Source organism: Mustela putorius, unplaced genomic scaffold (genome assembly GCF_011764305.1).
Source record: "Mustela putorius furo isolate JIRA1106 unplaced genomic scaffold, ASM1176430v1.1 tig00004035_pilon_pilon_pilon, whole genome shotgun sequence".
In the NCBI taxonomy this organism is placed as follows: Eukaryota; Metazoa; Chordata; class Mammalia; order Carnivora; family Mustelidae; genus Mustela; species Mustela putorius.
This window is the reverse complement of record NW_025422171.1, coordinates 576,165-594,089: the sequence shown is the minus strand read 5'-3', so window position 1 is coordinate 594,089 and position 17,925 is coordinate 576,165. Positions and strand designations below refer to the sequence as shown.

At 53.2% G+C, this 17,925-nt stretch overlaps 1 protein-coding gene across 5 annotated transcripts in view; it reads right to left on the bottom strand.

Annotated features, from left to right (window-relative positions):
- Nucleotides 1-17,925, bottom strand: part of LOC101677584 (SCO-spondin) — a 147,948-nt gene that overhangs the window by 47,862 nt on the left and 82,161 nt on the right. For all 5 annotated transcript variants that reach the window (XM_045072408.1, XM_045072410.1, XM_045072409.1 and 2 more), the window contains 18 exons: nt 16,808-16,914; nt 15,454-15,607; nt 15,165-15,264; nt 14,573-14,739; nt 14,228-14,401; nt 13,592-13,747; nt 11,368-11,488; nt 10,758-10,957; nt 9,426-9,650; nt 8,371-8,520; nt 7,725-7,828; nt 6,294-6,505; nt 5,287-5,507; nt 4,062-4,208; nt 3,309-3,473; nt 2,709-2,860; nt 2,223-2,391; nt 255-363 (listed from right to left, as the gene is read on the bottom strand). In XM_045072408.1, the coding sequence (XP_044928343.1) occupies nt 255-363; nt 2,223-2,391; nt 2,709-2,860; nt 3,309-3,473; nt 4,062-4,208; nt 5,287-5,507; nt 6,294-6,505; nt 7,725-7,828; nt 8,371-8,520; nt 9,426-9,650; nt 10,758-10,957; nt 11,368-11,488; nt 13,592-13,747; nt 14,228-14,401; nt 14,573-14,739; nt 15,165-15,264; nt 15,454-15,607; nt 16,808-16,914 (2,833 nt within the window). The remainder of the gene's footprint in view (nt 1-254; nt 364-2,222; nt 2,392-2,708; nt 2,861-3,308; nt 3,474-4,061; nt 4,209-5,286; nt 5,508-6,293; nt 6,506-7,724; nt 7,829-8,370; nt 8,521-9,425; nt 9,651-10,757; nt 10,958-11,367; nt 11,489-13,591; nt 13,748-14,227; nt 14,402-14,572; nt 14,740-15,164; nt 15,265-15,453; nt 15,608-16,807; nt 16,915-17,925) is intronic.

Genomic DNA, 17,925 nt, shown 5'->3' with positions numbered 1-17,925 from the left:
TATTATTATTTAAAACCAAGTCCTGGGTCTGCCCCCATTGTCCTAGCTCTCTTCACCTAATTGTCAGGTTTCCTTCCCTGTTCAGGCCTGTGTGGCCAGGTAGGGCTGCCATCCTGTAGTGGGCCCTGGCCCCTCGCACCTTTGCTGTCCCACTAACAGAGGGGGCGAGCTCAGGGCAGGCCCAGGGCCTGTTGGGCCTCTTTGCCTGGAGGGCACACTTCGATGTCAGTGTGGGGCTCTGGGCTATTACTGACCTGCAGTAGCTACCAGGGTGACAGATGGAGCAGTCACCCTCTTCCCGGAGGCCTGACGCATCATGGGATGTGAAGGTCCCTGGAGGACACGGAGGAGGGGACCATGTTCCTGGAGAGGGGGGTTAGGCAGTGAAGACGGGCAGCTAAGGGCTCAGGTCACATTGATCCCTGTGGACCCACCTGCTCCATGCCTGGATCAATTAGTGACCCGGCCCCCCACCCATCAGCCTTTTGCTGCCCCCATGGTGCTGAGCTTTTCCTTCCTGCTTTCTCAGAGCTTTTGAAGAGCTGAAATGGCCATGACTTTAGTCTCTCTCCCTAGGATTATTGTCCCCTTACAGAAGGGTAACTCCCTAGGGAAGGACTTCTAGGTAGCAGTGAAGCTATTTAGGGGCGAGAGGCTTTAATCTAGCCAATAGGCTCAGCTGGCTGCCTTCTTGGTGCCAGACACTGGGTTCTCTGGGACTGAGCTGGAACCAGTCCATCCATACTAAGCACATCTCTCTTGGAGATTGCCTTCTCCCAGCCAATCCTTCCACAGTGCCCTGTTGCCCGGCCTGGCTGGGTGGGATGTGCCTGTATGGTTCCCTCCTCTCCAACACGGGTTGCCCCACAACCCCCTTGCATCAGTGGCCCTTGTCCTGGGGGCCTTCCTCTGGCTTTGCTGACCTCAACATTTTCTTGTGACCTGTGCTGTTTGTGCCAGGGACACCCCAGTATACACATCTGGAATGGGAAATAAGAGAAGTCCCTCCAACAGGGAAAAAAGTTGAAGGGAGCAGCTGCATCTGCTGAAAAAAAAAAAAAATTTCTGACCAGGAGGGTGGGTAAGAAACTGAAAGGTGTGACTTTAGTTAGGGGAGGTTAAAGTAAGAATCAGCAACTTCAGCAAGAGTGGGTTTAGGGTCTGGGTGGTGGGGACAGGAAGGCAGAACAGTGTTTCCCCAGAGACCAGCTGTCCTCCGTGTGTGTGTGTGTGTGTGTGTGTGTGTGTGTGTGTGTATGTGACTAATATAATGAGTAGTCATGGGGACAACAGGCCAAGTTCTTTGGACTTGAAATGTAAATATTCTGGGCTAAGAGGTCACTAATTTTAAAGTGGCATATAAACCTTTCACACCTTAGTCACAGGGAAAACAAATGTATGCATCACCTGTGAATCTAACACTTGCAAAGTGTAAGTAGTTACAACTCCTAAAATTGGCAGAAAGATTTGCCTAAATTAATGTAAGACATGGAAGAGACTGAACTTTTGTGGATACCTATTTGTTTGCCAGGCTGCCTGGGGACAGCATAGATATGTGTGTATGCATGTGTGTGTGCCTGTATACACTGTGTGTGCACACGTGTGAGTTTGTGTGTCTCTGCACTGTAAGTACACTTGTGCATATGTGTATGTGTTCTGTGAGGGTGTGTGTATGATGTGAGGATGTGTGTATTGTGTGAGGGTGGGCTCATGCACAGTGTGCTCAGGATGACTTGACTCAGACTTGAGGAAAGCATACTTGTGATCACTGGGGCACCAAAGTGGAACTTTGAGTTCCACTTCCAGGGGCCCAACACCACTGAGGAGCCCTTCTCTATGTGTTGTTCAGGAAGCTGCTCCCAGACGGTTGACCCAGACCAGCATAGGTGATGACATCTGTTTGCCATAATCCTGGTCCAGGTGCTCACCCTGGACCCCCAGACTGAGTGTAAGTAAGGGACAGGACGTTGTGCATGGGTGAGTCAACAGCTGAAGAAAAGAAAGGGAACAGAGCAGATGGAATGGGCTTGGGGCAGAGATGAGGGGAGGATGAAATCTATGCAGATGGTCTTCACCATTAGTGCAAATACAGTGCCTGGCATGAGGTAGGCTCTCCATGGAGTTTAAATGAGGAAAGAAAGAAAGAAAGAAGCAAGGAAGATAGGTGAGGATGTTGGGGAGAAAGATGAGGGCCTGGGATGCATGGAGACTTGAGAGCTTACCGGTTGGGCAGTAGGCATGAGCTGGGCAAAGCCTGGGCATTTTGGTGCCGGGATGAGGACAGTGAAAGCCAGGTGGACACGAGAGGCAGGTGTCTGAGCCTAGGGAGGGCTGGTACTCCCCTTGATGGCAGGGGGCAGGCCAAGCAGACCCTGGTTGGCAGAAGTGACCCTGTGCATTGGACACAAAGTGGTCCCTCTGAGAGCCAGGCTGGGTATGGTTGTGTGCTCAGGCACGTCAGTGCATTGTCCTTCCTTCCAGCTGGTACAGGCCATGGTGACTGGCGTACAGGAGACCAGAGGCTGGGTGGGGGCACTGGAGAAAGAACTGGGGTCTGGAGATGGGAGTGTTGAGGTGCCTCATAGGAGGTACCAGAAAATTGCCTGAGGTCCCCAGTTGAAGGGCTCCAGCTTGAATCCTGGGTGGGGTTCCCTGGCTTCCCCAAGCCTAGGAGACCAGGTTCCCTCCTGTAGCTCCTGGGGAGGTACCTGAGGGCAGAGGAAAGCCATGGGGCTGGAGGTCCTGAGGTCCCAGGAGCATTTGGAGCCAGCCACACAGGCACTGATAGGAGAGCTTAGGCCCAGGCCAGGGCAGAAGGATCCAGCTGGGCACGGTCCACAGCTTTCTTCAGAGGTGCCACCTTGGATAGGGAGGTCATGGTTCATGGACTCTGTATGTCCCCAACCGGGAATATCAACCCCTGAGGATGAGATCGTTTCCTGCTTGCTAGAATGGAGCCTGGCACAATATGTGTTGAATGAAGCAACCACTGGCCAGAGCCTCCCTTAGGGCATCTCTTCTTCGGGTTGGTCAGTGGCGCAGCCTGGTGTTTCATGGGCAAAGCCCAGCTTTGGGCACAGGTTAAGGGGTGGAGGAGTGGGCCGTGTCCCAGGGACAAGAAGCCCTAACACCAACCCTCAGGCACAGGCCTTCCCCCAGACTCAAGTCCACCCCAGTGGGAACCCCAAAGACCCTGACAAACAGATGTTCCCATTGTGCAGTTTGTGTCTAGGGTGTTAAAGTTGGGAGTTTGAAGGAGGAGGGGCCCATAGCTGGGAGGGGATGGGAAACACAGGGCAGATGCTCACCTGGGCTACTCCTTGTTGTCCCCATGGGGCAGGGCACAGGGTACAGAGTCCCCTGGGGGCAGTAGTGGCCTTGTGGGCAAGGTCCATTGAGGGGAAAGGCAGATTTTCTCTGGGGAGTGGGGCTGGCAGCTCCCCCCTCACAGTAGTAACCAGCTGAGCAGGGTCCTTGGATATAGAAAGACTAGAATTTTAGAGCAGCAAAGGAAACCTTACCAGCTGCCTATGCTATATCTTGCCTCCTCCCTAGTCTCTGTCTGCTGTACCTAACCCCAAAGTATAAGGGAAATTAAAGCATGAAGAAGGGAGTCCTTGACCCTTAGCTGGTGGCTTCCACACGGAATCCAGGGGGAGGGGTAGCTCTAGGAGGTAACAGGTGTGGGCACTTGTTGTACACCAGGCACTGTTCTAAGCTCCTGTTTGTAATGACCACACTCTCCACAGCAACTGTGGGAGGTGTGTACTGTGATCATCCCCACTTTACAGGGGAGGAGACTGAGGTCTGAGAGATGAAGTGACCTGTCCGAGGTCACACCTGCACTAAGTTCAGAGCTAAAATGAGAACCTATTCTTGGCCACAAGCCTGAGGACTTTTAGGGGAAGGAGGGAGGAGCAGGGTTCAAGGGAGGAAGTAGCAGGGGCCCACACTGAGGCAGGCTGTCAGACCCAGACCCATGCTGTGGCCCAGCCAAGGAGAACGCTAGGGGAAGCCACACAGTGGAGCCAGGACCTAGCTCCACTGTCGCTGGTACTCACCCTCAGTCTGCCCGTTGCCCTCCCCAGGGCAATACCTCCCTGCAGGACAGGGATGGCAGGCCCTAGGGGAGAGAGAACCTTCCCGTGGGTTCAGGGTTCCCTCAGGGCAGGGAAGAGCGGAGGATGTCCCTCCTGGGCAATAGTGACCTGTGGGGAAGGCCAGTGTCCCTGAGCACCATGCATCCCAACCCCACAGTGGCTCCCTGGGCCCTACAGTCTCCTACCGTTCACAGCAAAGAAGTGAGGGCAGACTTGAGGGGATGTGGAGAGCACAGTGAAAGGATGTGGAAGAGGATTCTGGCCCCAGTGGTGGGAGAAGGTGGGGAGGATTAGAATCCAGGCGTATGGGGTGGGAACTTTAGGGTGTGTGTGTGTGTGTGCAGACAGCCAAGGTGTGCCTGTGTGCATGTGTGTATACCTGCCCCTGTGGTATGTCTGCCCCTGTGTGATGTCACATCACATCAGCATGGAGGTTTCTGGGGTCATTACTTAGTGAGAGTAAGTAACAGGAGCGGCCTGGCTCCATAGGTCAGGAGGGAGAGTTTCTTGTCATGGAGAAAGTGGGGTCATGTGCACTTTACACAAGCCCCCAGTAGCCACCTCAAGGAATAGCTGCCATAAGACCACCTGTTAGGGTGGCCTTGGCCAACAACTTGCTGAAGAGTCTCACACAAGATGTGCTGTAGTCTTCTCTGTGGGGTGTTTACTGAGGGAGGCAGCTTCCCTGGGGTGGGGTTCTCATGGGTCCTCTGGTTGTGCTTTAGAGACACACTGTGGCTGTTGAAGGACAGTGGCACCTTAGGATCAGAGTGGGACTGACCAGAATGTCCTGCCTCTCAGACCTGTGTTCCTCCCTCTGTGACATATGCACACTCACCTCCTGGGCACCTACTGGGAACCTAGAGTAACGAGATATGAGGCTGGTCACAGACCATGTAAAGGAAGGTAGTGGCAGCGTCCCCAGGCAGGTGAGCCTCCCACAACAACCTTCACCTTGTGCCCTCCCTCTGCAGTATGATTAGCCCCATTTTATAGGTGGGTCACTGGCTACCAGAGAAGGCTGAGGTTTTGCTATCAAGCGTTGAGTTCTGAGAGAGGGCTGAGCTTTGGGGGCCAGAGGTCCCAGCTGCACTGAGTCCTGAGGTGCACTGTCCATTGCAGTCATGTCCAGTATCCCTCTACCCTTGAGAGTGAGGGCAGAGACTGGCCCGAGGGCATTCATTACCTTTGGGGCAGGTTGTGGGCTTCACAGTAGCAGCCTTTTGGCAGTAGGTGCCCCCTGGACAGGGCAGGCAGGTGTCAGCTCCAGGCAATGGGCTGAAGGTGCCAGGCTCACAGGGCTGCTCGCTGTGAGCCCCTGGGGGACAGTGAAAACCAGGGGGACATCTGTAGCCATGGGTTCCATCAGAAGGTGAGGGCACAGCACTGCCTCCCAGGCAGATGTACCTGAGGAAATGGAGAACCGTGGCTAAACCTCCTATAGTATGACCATGGGGTCCTGGACAGGTAGAAGGTGGGAGAAAGGGGTGGCCTTTGGAGCCTTAGGTCATCAGAGTTGTGCTGAGGATAAAGCCAGAGTGGCCACAGTCAAGGGCCATCCCTCAGATGGAAGGAGGTCCTCTGGTCCTCAACTCTAAAATGTCTATGCCCCGTGACAAGAAACTATGCAGTAGGGGCTCAGGAAGGGTACTGGGAAGGGTTAGACATTTCCTAGAACAAGCATGGCTCTCTTCTCTAGAATTTCTCTGTCCTCAGGGCCCTGAACAGATGGGGCAGGCCTTCCTTCACATAGGACCCAAACGGAGCTTACTGGTGGCTGTGGCCAGTCTCTACCCCTTTCAACAATAAGGGGAAAATGCACCTGCTAGGAATCTCAGACATCTGTCCGCAGAGGCTGTTGGCGAAGGGGGTAAAGACTAGGGCCTGGCAGGGGTGACAGAGGGCGTGGAGGCTGTCCTGGGGCTGAGTGGGACACGGGGATGGCCCAGCAACCCAGCACTCTAAGATATTGGAAAGTCAGTACTAGGAGGGCCCTAGAAGCTGTGATTAGTTCAGCCTTGTATCTAAGGGATGACACATCAGAGGCTCCTATCCTGAGGCACAATCACCCTAGCCCAGGATCCTCACAGGGGCTGAGGAGTGACCATAGGATCTAGGATTAATCTGTGACTTGGGGGTCATGTCAGACCTGACTTAGGGATACTCCCTCTTTGCAGGGTCAGGGTACCCTACCCTGCATCGCAGAGCTCTGCTTCCATGGCATGGGACAGCCCAGGATGGCTGCAGTAGTGCCCTGGGGGACACGGCAGGCACTGGTCCTCACTGGCCAGGCCTGGAGCAGAGGAGTAAAACCCAGGCAGGCATGGCACTGGGAAGCCTGTTCCTCTGGGACAGAAGAAGCCAGGTGGGCAGATGTCATTCCCAGAGAATCCTGGGGCCTCCACCTGTGTAGTCAGAAAGAAGGAAGAAAGGCTGTTCCATCAGAGCTGCAGTCTCAGGTTGCACACACCGCTGCCTAAACCTGCTGGCCCCTGGAGGGTGCAAATAGGAACGTTACATGAAAAATCGTCCCATTACTACATGCTTCTGCCTGTGGCAGCCAGAGACTAAGGAGGAGGAGTGAGGAGGTCCGGAAGGAGTCTCTTACTTCCTAAATCATACTGTTGACTTAGTGGCTTCCCTCCCCTCTACTCTTCATCCCCGGGCCTATTTTCTCTGTAGTGTCAGCGTGGAACTGGGGGCTTCCAGAAGGGGCAGTTTCTAAAAGAGAAGTTGGGGTCCAGAGAGGGCAAAGGGAAGGTATGTTCAAGGTCACATAGCAAGTCAGTAACAAAACGAGAATCAGAGTCAACTATCACACCAATATCACGCCATCTGTTTGTGCAATATGGGTCTGGATGTCCATCTACCCAACTGACTCTCCACTACCCTGTTCTACAGTACAATGATCCTACATATTGACCATTTCTTTCTCACCACTTGGCTTTGAGAACCCCACATACTACCTGTAGCTGCATGCCTAAAGTAGGATGACCATGGGACTTCCCACTGAGGACTGCCGGATCACTATGCACACAGAACAGGATGTTGGCCAGCACCGAATAAAGCCTCTGTTTATGTTACCGCTCTTATCGTTACATGTCATCAACCCCCAGGAGTCACACACTGGAAGGCGAATGACTTAAAAGAAAAAGGTGAACCATGAGAGACTATGGACTCTGAAAAACAATCTAAGGGGTTTGAAGTGGCGGGGTGGTGGGAGGTTGGGGTACCAGGTGGTGGGTATTAGAGAGGGCACGGATTGCATGGAGCACTGGGTGTGGTGCAAAAATAATGAATACTGTTATGCTGAAAATAAATAAATTTAATTAAAAAAAAAGGTCACTGCCACCTTGGCTTACAGATGCCATGGATTAGAAGACACTGCTGATTTTAGAGATGTTAAATGTGAAAAAGATGCACATCTTAGAATCACTGATAAACTATCACAGGGTGGGTCCCACACTAGGCCCTGGTGACACAGAGGTGAGAATGGTCCTGCCCTCAGGGCACTCGACCCTCAGCCTAGTAGGAGACACTGGCCAGCTCTGTGGTCCAGTACCCCGGGGGTGTTGCAGGTGGGCTCAGATACACGTCTGGAGGGCCATGCCCAGCGTTACATACCTTGTGTCTGAGGGGTGTGGGTGACACTGCTCCTCCTGTGCAGTAGTAGGCCGCGTGGCAGAGCCCTGATGGCTGGGACAGCCCTTCTGATGAGCAGAACATCCCTAGAAGAAGCAGACCCACTGGCTCTGGCACCAGCCCAGTCTCTCTTGGGCTGTGCCTGACCTGTTCCTCCCTTCCTCAGCTTTCAGAGTAGCACAAGGTGTTGGCAGGATGGCCAGGCAGAATACAGGGAGTGCGGGGCAGAATGAGCTAGAGAGACATGGATCTGCCCTGACCAGGCAGCAATTTCTCTCCAGCAACCCCTGGTCTCTGAAGAAAACATGGGGCTGGTCTTGCCCGAGCCCTGGAGCTACATGTGGGGTGGGCTGGGCCACAGGGTATGAGGAGGACTGGAGAATCCAAAAGATGGTGGGAGCTGTGGGCCTGTAGGTCAGTGGGGCCCTGGCCCATATTTGAACATGACTTTGTTTTCCTTGCCCTAGCTGTTAGACTTGAGAGGGGCTGCCATGACAGTACAGGTCCAGGGGACCAAGGCACATTCCCTCATGGACTCGGTTGATTGCCCTTCTTCAACTTCTCTTCATTTTCTTCTCAGCCCTTTAGTCGAGGCTTCCCAAGGTCCCGTGAGCCAGAGTCCACCAACCTGCTGGGCACAACTCACAGTCCAGCTCTGCACTGGCCCCTTGCCTGGGCCCAAATGTCCCCCGAGGGCATGGGTTGGCCATGGCTGAATGGGAGCCGGGGGGACAGAAGTAGCCCTGGAGGCACAGGTTGGGTCCACCAGCCGTGGGACCTAGAGGGCAATGGCAGGGTTAGCCTGAGCTTGCAGTGGGATCACTACCTTCTGAGCATCCTGGTCAGAGACGGGAACCCCAGGCTCTGAAGCTGACCTGGCCCAGGTCTTCAGTCAATGTTCTTTATTCTTTGTCCAATTTCTGGGCATGTTGGCTTGGAGGGAGACCCTCAATGGCTACCCAGGAGACCTCTGTGGGCTCCAGAGATCTCCAGCCTTGAGGCTATCTGTTGAGCGTAAAGCTCCCTTTCTCCAGAAGGTGGCACTCGTCCCTGCTGGACATGCTGGTCTGCAGACACCACTGCCTTGCTATGGCTTCTCTGCCAGGCCAGTAGCCACCCATGTATCTCTAAACACGACCAAGGCCCTGTCATGACCTCAAGTGTGCAGAATGTACCTTGAGAAAACTGAGTCAGGCCACAGCCACCTAGATCCTCGGGTCCTAGACCTCAGACTGTCCTGTCCTGCATCTGGTGCCTATTGTCCTGAGCTTGGCACAGGGTATGCCAGGGTATGAGTCGTCATGCAATGCCTCTTCCTAACATGTCCTTTCCTTGTACCTGGCTGGTTTTGGTGTCCCCTTCCCTCCACTCTACTGTCAGTTGTCAAGGGGTGCATGTAGATCGTAATACTATGACAACCAAACTTCTGACATAAGAATTCCTAAGGTACCTTCTAAAGCCAAATCTAAAGGAGGACATAAGGGAGATACCAGGGGTCTCCTTTTGCACTGAGCCAATTCACTGTTAGTCCCTGCCCCGCCCCCTTGCCCCCTGCCTTTTAGAAGGGAGGTGATCTCTTCCTTGTCAAGTAGGCATCACTTCTGCAGGGGCTCGAACTACCAGCACCTTACCCTGGGACCCAGAACAACATGGGGGCCCTGTGTTCAGCCCCAGTGAGCCTACCTGTGCCTGAGGCTTCACAGTAGAATCCTGCAGGGCATGGCTCACAAGAGCCCTTGGCCTCCTGGGGCTGGAATGTTCCGTTCTCGCAGGCCCTTGGCTGTGGAGATCCCTCTGGACAGTAGAAGCCACGGGGGCACCGGAATGATGTAGGGGTGGCTGAAGTCTGGCCAGGAGGACAATAATAACCTGGCGAGCATAGCCCATCTGGGAAGGGTTTTCCGGACCCTGTGGAGAAGGGGTGGAGGCATGCTGAGTCCACGATGGTGGGCCTGGCTGCCAATGAGATGGAAAAGGAGAAAAGGGACCTGGAAGTATGTCTGGATCTGTGCCTAAGCTTGGAAGTGCAGTGTGCCCTGAGGCTCAAAGAGTTAGGCTTTGTAGCCAGACCCCATGTCCCCTCATGCTCAGAGCTCTCTCCCTGTGCAGCTGTGCAGGAGGCCTTTCTCAACTTAGGTTTTTCATCTGCAACAAAACAGCCTTATTCTGAGGATAAGTGAGTTAAAAGGCCTGTCTGGTCATATCCCATGGGCTCATGTAGAGCCAAAGTGAGAGAGTACTGACTTAGGAACCTAGAAGTAGAGGCTCTGTTGTGGTTGTTGGAGGTGTGCAGGGTTCTCCTGCCTTGGCTGCAGGTGATGGACCAAAGCCTCACATCCTCAGCCTTTTTATGGTGTGACACAGAATAATGCTCCTAGGGGGTTCCTGGGGGACCATTTGTGGGAATTCATACCTCCCTTCTTCTGCTTCCCAGCACTGTTTACTGCTCTACCATATCTGGTTCTAGGTGATCTATACATGAATGTGGTAGACAGCTACAATGGACAAAGACACACCGTACTTTGTCCTCCTTCTCTTTCCACTGTGGTACTGCCTCTCATTCTTAGGCTCAACTCTGGCAGGGTCTCCCTGAAGTCCTGTCCCCTGCCATTCTGGACAGAAGCCCCTGTTTCCTAAACAAGGCCATCAACTTCAAAGCCTGCAAGAGCTTCATGAAGCCTCAACCCCTGTGGGATCAATGTCCCCCCAACTCCAAGACAACTGGAGTGTCTTGTCTTCCAGAAATCAGTGTGCTTGTGCTGGGATATTCATGTTCTTGGTTGTCTTTTTCTATCCCCTTCCCCGCTGTCAATTCTCAGGGGTCAGTGTCAGGTCATCTTTGCCTTCTCTATCCATCCCCGTGTTCAGGCCTCAGGCAATGTCTCCTATATAGAGCTTCAGGTCATATGTGATGGGAGGGAAACTATGATGTTACCCGCATGCAGGCTGAATGCCTCTGGGATAAACGGATCAGTTAAGGACCCTGCAAAGTCCCAGAGAAATGGCTAGTGTCACCTGAATCTGAGCAGAACTGTCCTGCAGGACAAGGCCTACAATCCTCAGCACTGCGTGCGCCAGGCCATTCTCGGAAGGTGCCCCTGGGACATGGGTGCTGGGTGGGACTCCAGGTACCCAAAGGGCAGTAGTAGCCAGGAGGACAGTTCACTGGCCAAGTAGGCCTGGCACCTGGTCTCTGGATCCTGAAGGAACAGAACCTGTGGAAACAGCCAGTAGGTGGTCAGCAATGACAGCCAGGGCCTTCTGTATCCCTAGGTTCTCTAGACAGTGAGGGTCTTCTAGGGGAAGGAAGCTCCCAGAGCACAGAGGGATTTGGGCAGAAGCGAACCACCCCCTAGACCATCTGAGGTCAGAGGAAATGGACATCAAGATGGACAATAGCCTCTTTCCTCATGGGTCTTGTACTTGAAACCTACAGCTCTTCAAGGCCCCTGCATTGGCATTAGGGTTTTAATTACATTGGGCTCTGAAGGGCAAGGGTTCCTGGAAGGCCTGTGGTCACTGGTCCCTGCAACATGGCTGAGTCCCTCTAGCTTCAGAGAGGGCAGGACAGGTCAGGTGTCACCCAGATAAAGAAGGAACCCCAGACCCAGCAACATCTCCTCACTTTCCAGCCGGGCATATCTTGCAGAGGCTCTGTCCAGGTTCATCCTGATACTGCCCTGGGGGGCAGAGCTGGGGTTCCAGACTTCCTGGGGGGCACGAGTGCCCAACAGGGCAGAGAGTCCCTAGAAAAGCCACCGGAGATAATGATTTCCTCTTGGGAGATCCCCCATCTCCTTCCAGCCAGAGCCCACAACAATTCTTACTCCCTCTAGGTGAATGTGGTTGAGGGGATGGGGTATGTGATTCATGGTGTTTCTGATGTGTGACTCTATTGGGTCGGGTCCCTTATACTTCAGCCCCACCGATACCTCGAGGGACACTCCAGCTGAAATCCAGCTCTGTGTGGAAGGTCCACATGGGAACCTCCTGGCGGCCTCTTGTGGGAAGAAGCAAGATCTGTAGTGACAGGGCTGAGTGGGGTGAGGGACAGTGCTCTCCACAAATTGGGTTTTGAAACTGGGAACCTCACAAGTTACCTGAGGCAGCCCCAGGCTTCCAGTTCAGAACATCTCTCACCAACAGTGTTACCAGGGGTCCTAGTCCTATGAAATATTCTTCAAATCATACTCTTTGGGATGTAAGTTTGGGAAATGCTATGTCAACCAAGTCCCCTGGAGACAACCTGTGCTCTTCATCATACATAGCACTAATAAGCATTAGGAAACCTGTCCATGTTCATGATCTCAGTTTTCCACTGGCCTTGGATTAATGAAGGCATGAGATGCGGGTTACCAGGGAGCTAGTTTAGAAGAGAGACCACAGGAAGAGATGGAACAGGATCAGAAACCTGTACTCTTCAGGATGAAGAGTTGAAACTCTTTTTTTCTTTTATGTATGGACTTTTTAAACTTCTGGGGATAGTTGATGCATTTTTTTGGAGATGTGGTCCTAAATAGGTTGTACTCTGGGTTGGGGCTTTGTCCATGCTAAGACCAGATCTCCCAGGGAGGACAGTGTAGGGGTATCCCTCCTAAGAGCTGCAATATGAGAGGGAGCCTCCCTGTTTGGTGAGAAGCCCCTTCCCATTTAAGTGCTATCAGGTTGTAAGCTTGGTGAGAGCAGAGCACTGGAATCTCTTGGCTCTCTACAGACAGTGCCTGACATACCGGTCAGTGACTGCTGGTTGGAAGACTGCCTTAGAATGGAGATCATAGGCCGAGTGGTCTGCAGGCTGGATCTGCCTACAGTGGAGCTTCTCTTGGCTTGCACAGAAATATAATCTTTTAAACTTAGTTGCCTGGATTTGCAGCTTTCTTTGAGCCCTGATGTGCACTGTGGTCTCTTCATACATTTGCATTCATAGCTGGCCTGGACCCTGCAGGTGTGATCCCTACTGCTAGGAGGGGTTCTTTCATGTCCTTCCAAATCTCTCTGACTGGTATTCTGGTGACAATTTGTGTGGATCTGCAAAGATTGTGTCCTGGCCAGTTCCTTTTTTTCTATTCAGTGGCTGACCTTCCCTTGCACAGCACACTTGTTAAAGGTTCTCAGGGCCGGGCATGATTCCTAGGAACCAGGGGTGACTTAACTGTGCTTTTCTTTATTGCAGGAAAGAATGTCAGAATGCAACTGAGTAATGTAGTGATAGAGCCAACTTTCAATACATTCTGATAAAAAAAAAAAAAGGGAATCTGCTTTAAACTTTTAGTATAATTACATGCATCTCAAAACTGATGTATAATTAAAAACTCTAGTAAATTACATACATCTCAAAACCAACCTGTTCTTGGTTCTCAGCTGAGAACAGAGGCCCCAGAAGACAGAAGTGTGTCCCCTCTCCCAAATGGATTTCTAATGCACTCTTGTCTTTGGAGTCCGAGCTTCTACCCATTCTCTGCTGGACCCCGGGTAGCACATGAGGGGGAAGACCCTTCCTGTCCCCTTATTATAGTTTCTTACACAGCTTTCCCCCCAAGCATGGGATTCTCCATTTTGACTGATTTTTTAAAAATGCTTCTTGTTTCTTCCTTTTCTCACCACTCATCCCATGCATCGCCCATCTCCCTTTCTGTGCTTTGGGCTCATGAGGAGCTTTGCTAACACTTGGTGTTTTCAGTCCCTTCCACGGCAGGTTCCAGGTCAAGAGGGCCCGTCACACTGCAGTTGGGCCTCAGGAGCCTGAATACAGAGGGAGAGCCCACAAGCATGTCTTCTTTCCAGGCTGGCCCACTGGGACTCCCATAGTACCCTACCCCTACCCAAATGTCGAGGAGGTCCGCTCTTACCTGGACTGTGCCCAGAGACAGAGGCCCTGGGGCAGAACCAGCCTCCTTCACATGGGGCCTCTGGGAAGCTCAGGCCAGCCCTGGAGCAGAACCAGCCACCTGGGCATGGCTGGCAGTCCTCCTGAGATGTGGCCCCAGGGATGGGCAGGAGAGAGCCTGCAGATACACACTCCATAGCTACCGTCAGGGGGCCCCTCTCCCAGATGGAAACCCAAGGTGGTGCCTCTCAGACTGAAAAGCTGTGGCCCTGCTCTGCCTGCTTAACCTCCTAGGCTGCCTCACCACATGTGGTCTGGGACCTGACAAGCTGAAGTGCATCTCATCCCCATATCTTTGCTGCAAGGCCTCACTCATTTCTTGAGGTGCCTCTGCCATACACCCCCTCCATGTTCAAGTACCCCCTCTCCCCAAGAGCCTGGGCCCAAGCTCTATGTCACCTCATTCATCATTCTACCCCTAAGCCCCAAGTGATGTGGATGCAGGATGGACATTGCTCTTTAAGTACAGTTTGGGGGTTTCTTCTCTGCCCTTCCTAAGATATCTTCCCAAGGCTGGACCTCTACACCTTTCTCTTCTCAAGGGCCCAGGGCACACCCTTGCCCTTCTGGTACCCCCCACCCCACATCGGTAACTTACCTGGAGGGCATGGAGTGGGTCTGGGGCTGCCTTTGGGACAAAAGTGGCCTGGAGGACAGAGGTCTCCTGTGATTCCATCAGTGGGGTTGGGGACAGCTGCTGCTTGAATGCAGTGGAACCCTGCCCTGCAAGGCCCAGATATGGCCACCAGCCCAGGCAGGAGGCAGTAGGAGCCTATAGGAGAGAGGGAAAGACAGGATCCCCAATCATGGGGAGGGGAGAGATTGGGGCACTTCCCACCCCAGCCAGCAGATGTACATTGCTGTCTGTGGTCACCTGCCCTCCATGGTCAGGGAGGATGGGGCCTAGTATGGCTGGGGTGGAGGTATGTCCCTATCCCCTTACCTGGATCACAGAGAGTGCAGTCTGACTGCTGGACACCCCCTCTCTGTGGCCTGTAGGTGCCTCGGGGGCAGGGGAACTGAGAAGCAAAGGACGTGGAGGCTGGGCAGTAATGGCCTGCAGGACACTCATTCCCCACCACAGAGGAGGTGTTTGACGGGCAGAAGAAACTACAGAAAAGACAAGTGGGGAGGGGCAGTTCACAGGGCTCGGTGGCCCCACCAGCATGGAGCAGGGCAGAGATGGCTGCCCAGGTTCACCTTTTATTGTAGGCCTCAGGAAATCTGCTGGGGACATAGCTCTGCTACAGCTCAAGGCCCCAGGGTGGGTGGAGGTGGGGGGATGGGGTACTTAAATGGCTTGAATTTGAGCAAAAGAGCCTCATGTTTGAAATTAGGAATGATACCCAATAAAGAGATCAAGAAGTGTGGCTAGAAGATGGTGCAGTTCTACAGAGAACTTTTTTTAAAAGTCACAGCAAAATCAGGTTGAAAGGGGTCTTCACAAGCATCTGGTCCAGGCACGTCCTATAGCAGGAAAGCACACCCTGCACGGCTGGACCCGTGAACCCCCAGGATGGCCTCTCAGCACTCACCCCTCAGGACAAGACTCACAGTGGCCCTGGGCGGCCAGCCTGTTGTAGGTACCGGCTGGGCAGGGCCTGGGGGTAACAGTGCCTGGGGGACAAAAGTGCCCTGAAAGGGAAGCAGGTCCAATAGGTCAGGTCCACAGGAAACACCACTTCCTGGCTCTCAGAGTGCTCCCAGCCTAAACCCAGTTCCTTTAGGACCAGGGGACCCTGGAGTCCGGTCTGAGTGGTGGCCTTGGGGCTCGCTCCCTTCCCACCTTCCCAGGCTCCTCCTCAGACCAGCCCCCAGAGGTACCTGCAGGGCAAGGGCCACTGGTCTCTTCTCCTAGGGAGCCGTTGGGCACGAGGGCCCCATGGCGGCAGAAGAAGCCTGTGCTGCAGGGCCCAGAAGGGCTGGTGAGACCCGCTGAGCCGCAGTAGTGGCCAGGAGGGCACGGGGAGCAGGCAGCCTGCAGGAGATGCCCCCGTTAAGATGCCAACCCCCAGCTCTATCTGGGGCAGGGAAGCAGTGACTGCATCAGGAGACCTGAAAGGGGCCTCAGGTCCCAGAACAGCTTGTCCTGGTTCACCTTCCTCCATCCACAGCACCCCTGATGGCCACTCGTTTCCCTCTCCTTGCACATTCTCCCGGGGTGGCCCGGGGGGGGGGGGTGGTGGCCACAAAGGCTTAATGCTCCAAACTACTCCATCAGCAGCTTGTTCTGCCTGCTTTCTTTTTTTCCTCTCTACCTCCGTGTCCTTTCATAGTTTGACCAGTCACACTAGGGGAAGCCTATCCTTCGATCTACCTCCAGGGAAGCCCTTTCTGCTCATTCAAGTGTGGGGGATTTTGGGGCTTATGACAAGTCAGGAATATTCCTTTCACAATAGGAGGCCCTCTGAATAGTGAACTACAAACTGTGATTTGGAGGTGCTTGTGAATAGAACCAGATATTAAAGTTGCTTTTGGAATCTGGCAATTTAAATAGAATTTTGTGCATCCTCTGGTGGCCCTTTATTATATATTAATGTGTATAATATATTATGAATATATATATGAATTATATATTAATATGTATTATAAAGTAATGTCTCAGGTCACTCCTTTGCTCAAACCTTGCTTTGGCCTCTATCTTACTCAGGTCCTCAAGGGGAGCCCAGGGTGCTACATGGCTGGCTCCTCCCTCCCTCTCCAACCTTCCTCCAGCCCACCCTCCCTGAGTACTCTCCTTGTGCTCCTGGCAACCCCTAACATGCACCGACCACACGGGGTTGGGGAGGCGGTTGCTGTTCCCTTTGTTTCCAAAGTCAGCGTGTACAGTCATACGCATAGCCCACAGGCAGGTGCTGGATGTGGCTATGTGCTAGGCACTATTCTGACACAGAGTAGGGAACAAAAGACAAAACTCCCTAGCTTGGTGGTTCTTATATTTTAGTGGGGAATACAGAAAATAAATAAGGCCAGTAAAAACATGCTATGGTAGACTATGGTATGTGCTAAGGAGGGCTAAGGAAGATCTCCCTGGGAAAGTGACTATAGTCCCCCAGGAAGGAGAAGCTAGCCAGGTGGCTCTGTTCTCCAATCCCCGTTTGACCTCAAGGGCAGTATGGCTTGGCTAGATCCAGACAGGGCCCATACCCAGCCTCCTCCTGGGCTGGGGTCTCCCTACCTCTGAGCTGAGCTTGGTGTGTATGCTGAAGGTGCCAGGTGGACAGGGCTGGGGCACGGCTGAACCCCTGGGACAGTAGTGTCCTTGAGGACATGGGCCAGCCTCCTCTGGAACCAAGAAATGTATGGTGAGTAGAAGGTATTCTGAAGAACTCCCTCCGCATCACTGGTACAGTCTCTGGGCCCTGGAATTGGGTTGCAAGTCTATTCTGCAGGTCGTACCCTCTGCACCTGGCTATTCCAGCAGAGCCCTGTATTGCTGTTACAGAAGGGAAGAGATTGGGGAAGCTGTTCCTGACATGGGGTGGTGGCATCTGGAAGGGAGGCAGGGCACCTGAGGGAGGCAGGGCCTCTCTAGAAGTCTCAAGTGTCAAGGTCTAGGGGATAGGCAGACAGCGTTTGAGACTGAGGCAAGGTTTCTGTCACCATCCCAGCTCTTTATGTAGAAGCCTTTGTAGATCTTCCCATGCTGGTTGGCATTTTATTTTATTTTAAAGATTTTATTTATTTATTTGACAGACAGGGATCACAAGTAGGCAGAGAGGCAGGCAGAGAGGTAGAGAGGAAGCAGGCTCCCCACCAAGCGGAGAGCCTGATGAGGGGCTCGATCCCAGGACCCTGAGATCATGACCCAAGCTGAAGGCAGAGGCTTTAACCCACTGAGCCAACCAGGCGCCCCAGTATTTTAACATTTTTTCTAGTTTCTGGAGATGCCTAGCTATGTCTTCTTCCTCTCCCTCCACCTACACGGGACCTGTTCCAAGAGGCCTGCCACCAGGGCTGCTTGGTGACTGAAGATGGGAACCAGCCAGATCTGGGCTATTGCAGAGGAGGCTATTGTAGCTGGCAGGTCAAGAGCTGGAGGGATGAGCTGTGCATTAGACAGTGACCTCACCAGTGTCCGGGCCTCCCTGAGGACGGTACAACTCTCAGGGCCCGAGGGCAGCTGCAGAGTGGCAGAGAGCTGAACTGGGCCTGGGCCAGTGGGCCTGGGCACTCAAATTGGTTACTGACTGTGTGTCTTTAGGCAAAGCACACTCTCTTCCTGAGCCTCAGTTTCCCTTTTGCCAGAAACAAGCATTGTACTAGATCATGCCCTGTAGTCCCTGGATTCCAAAA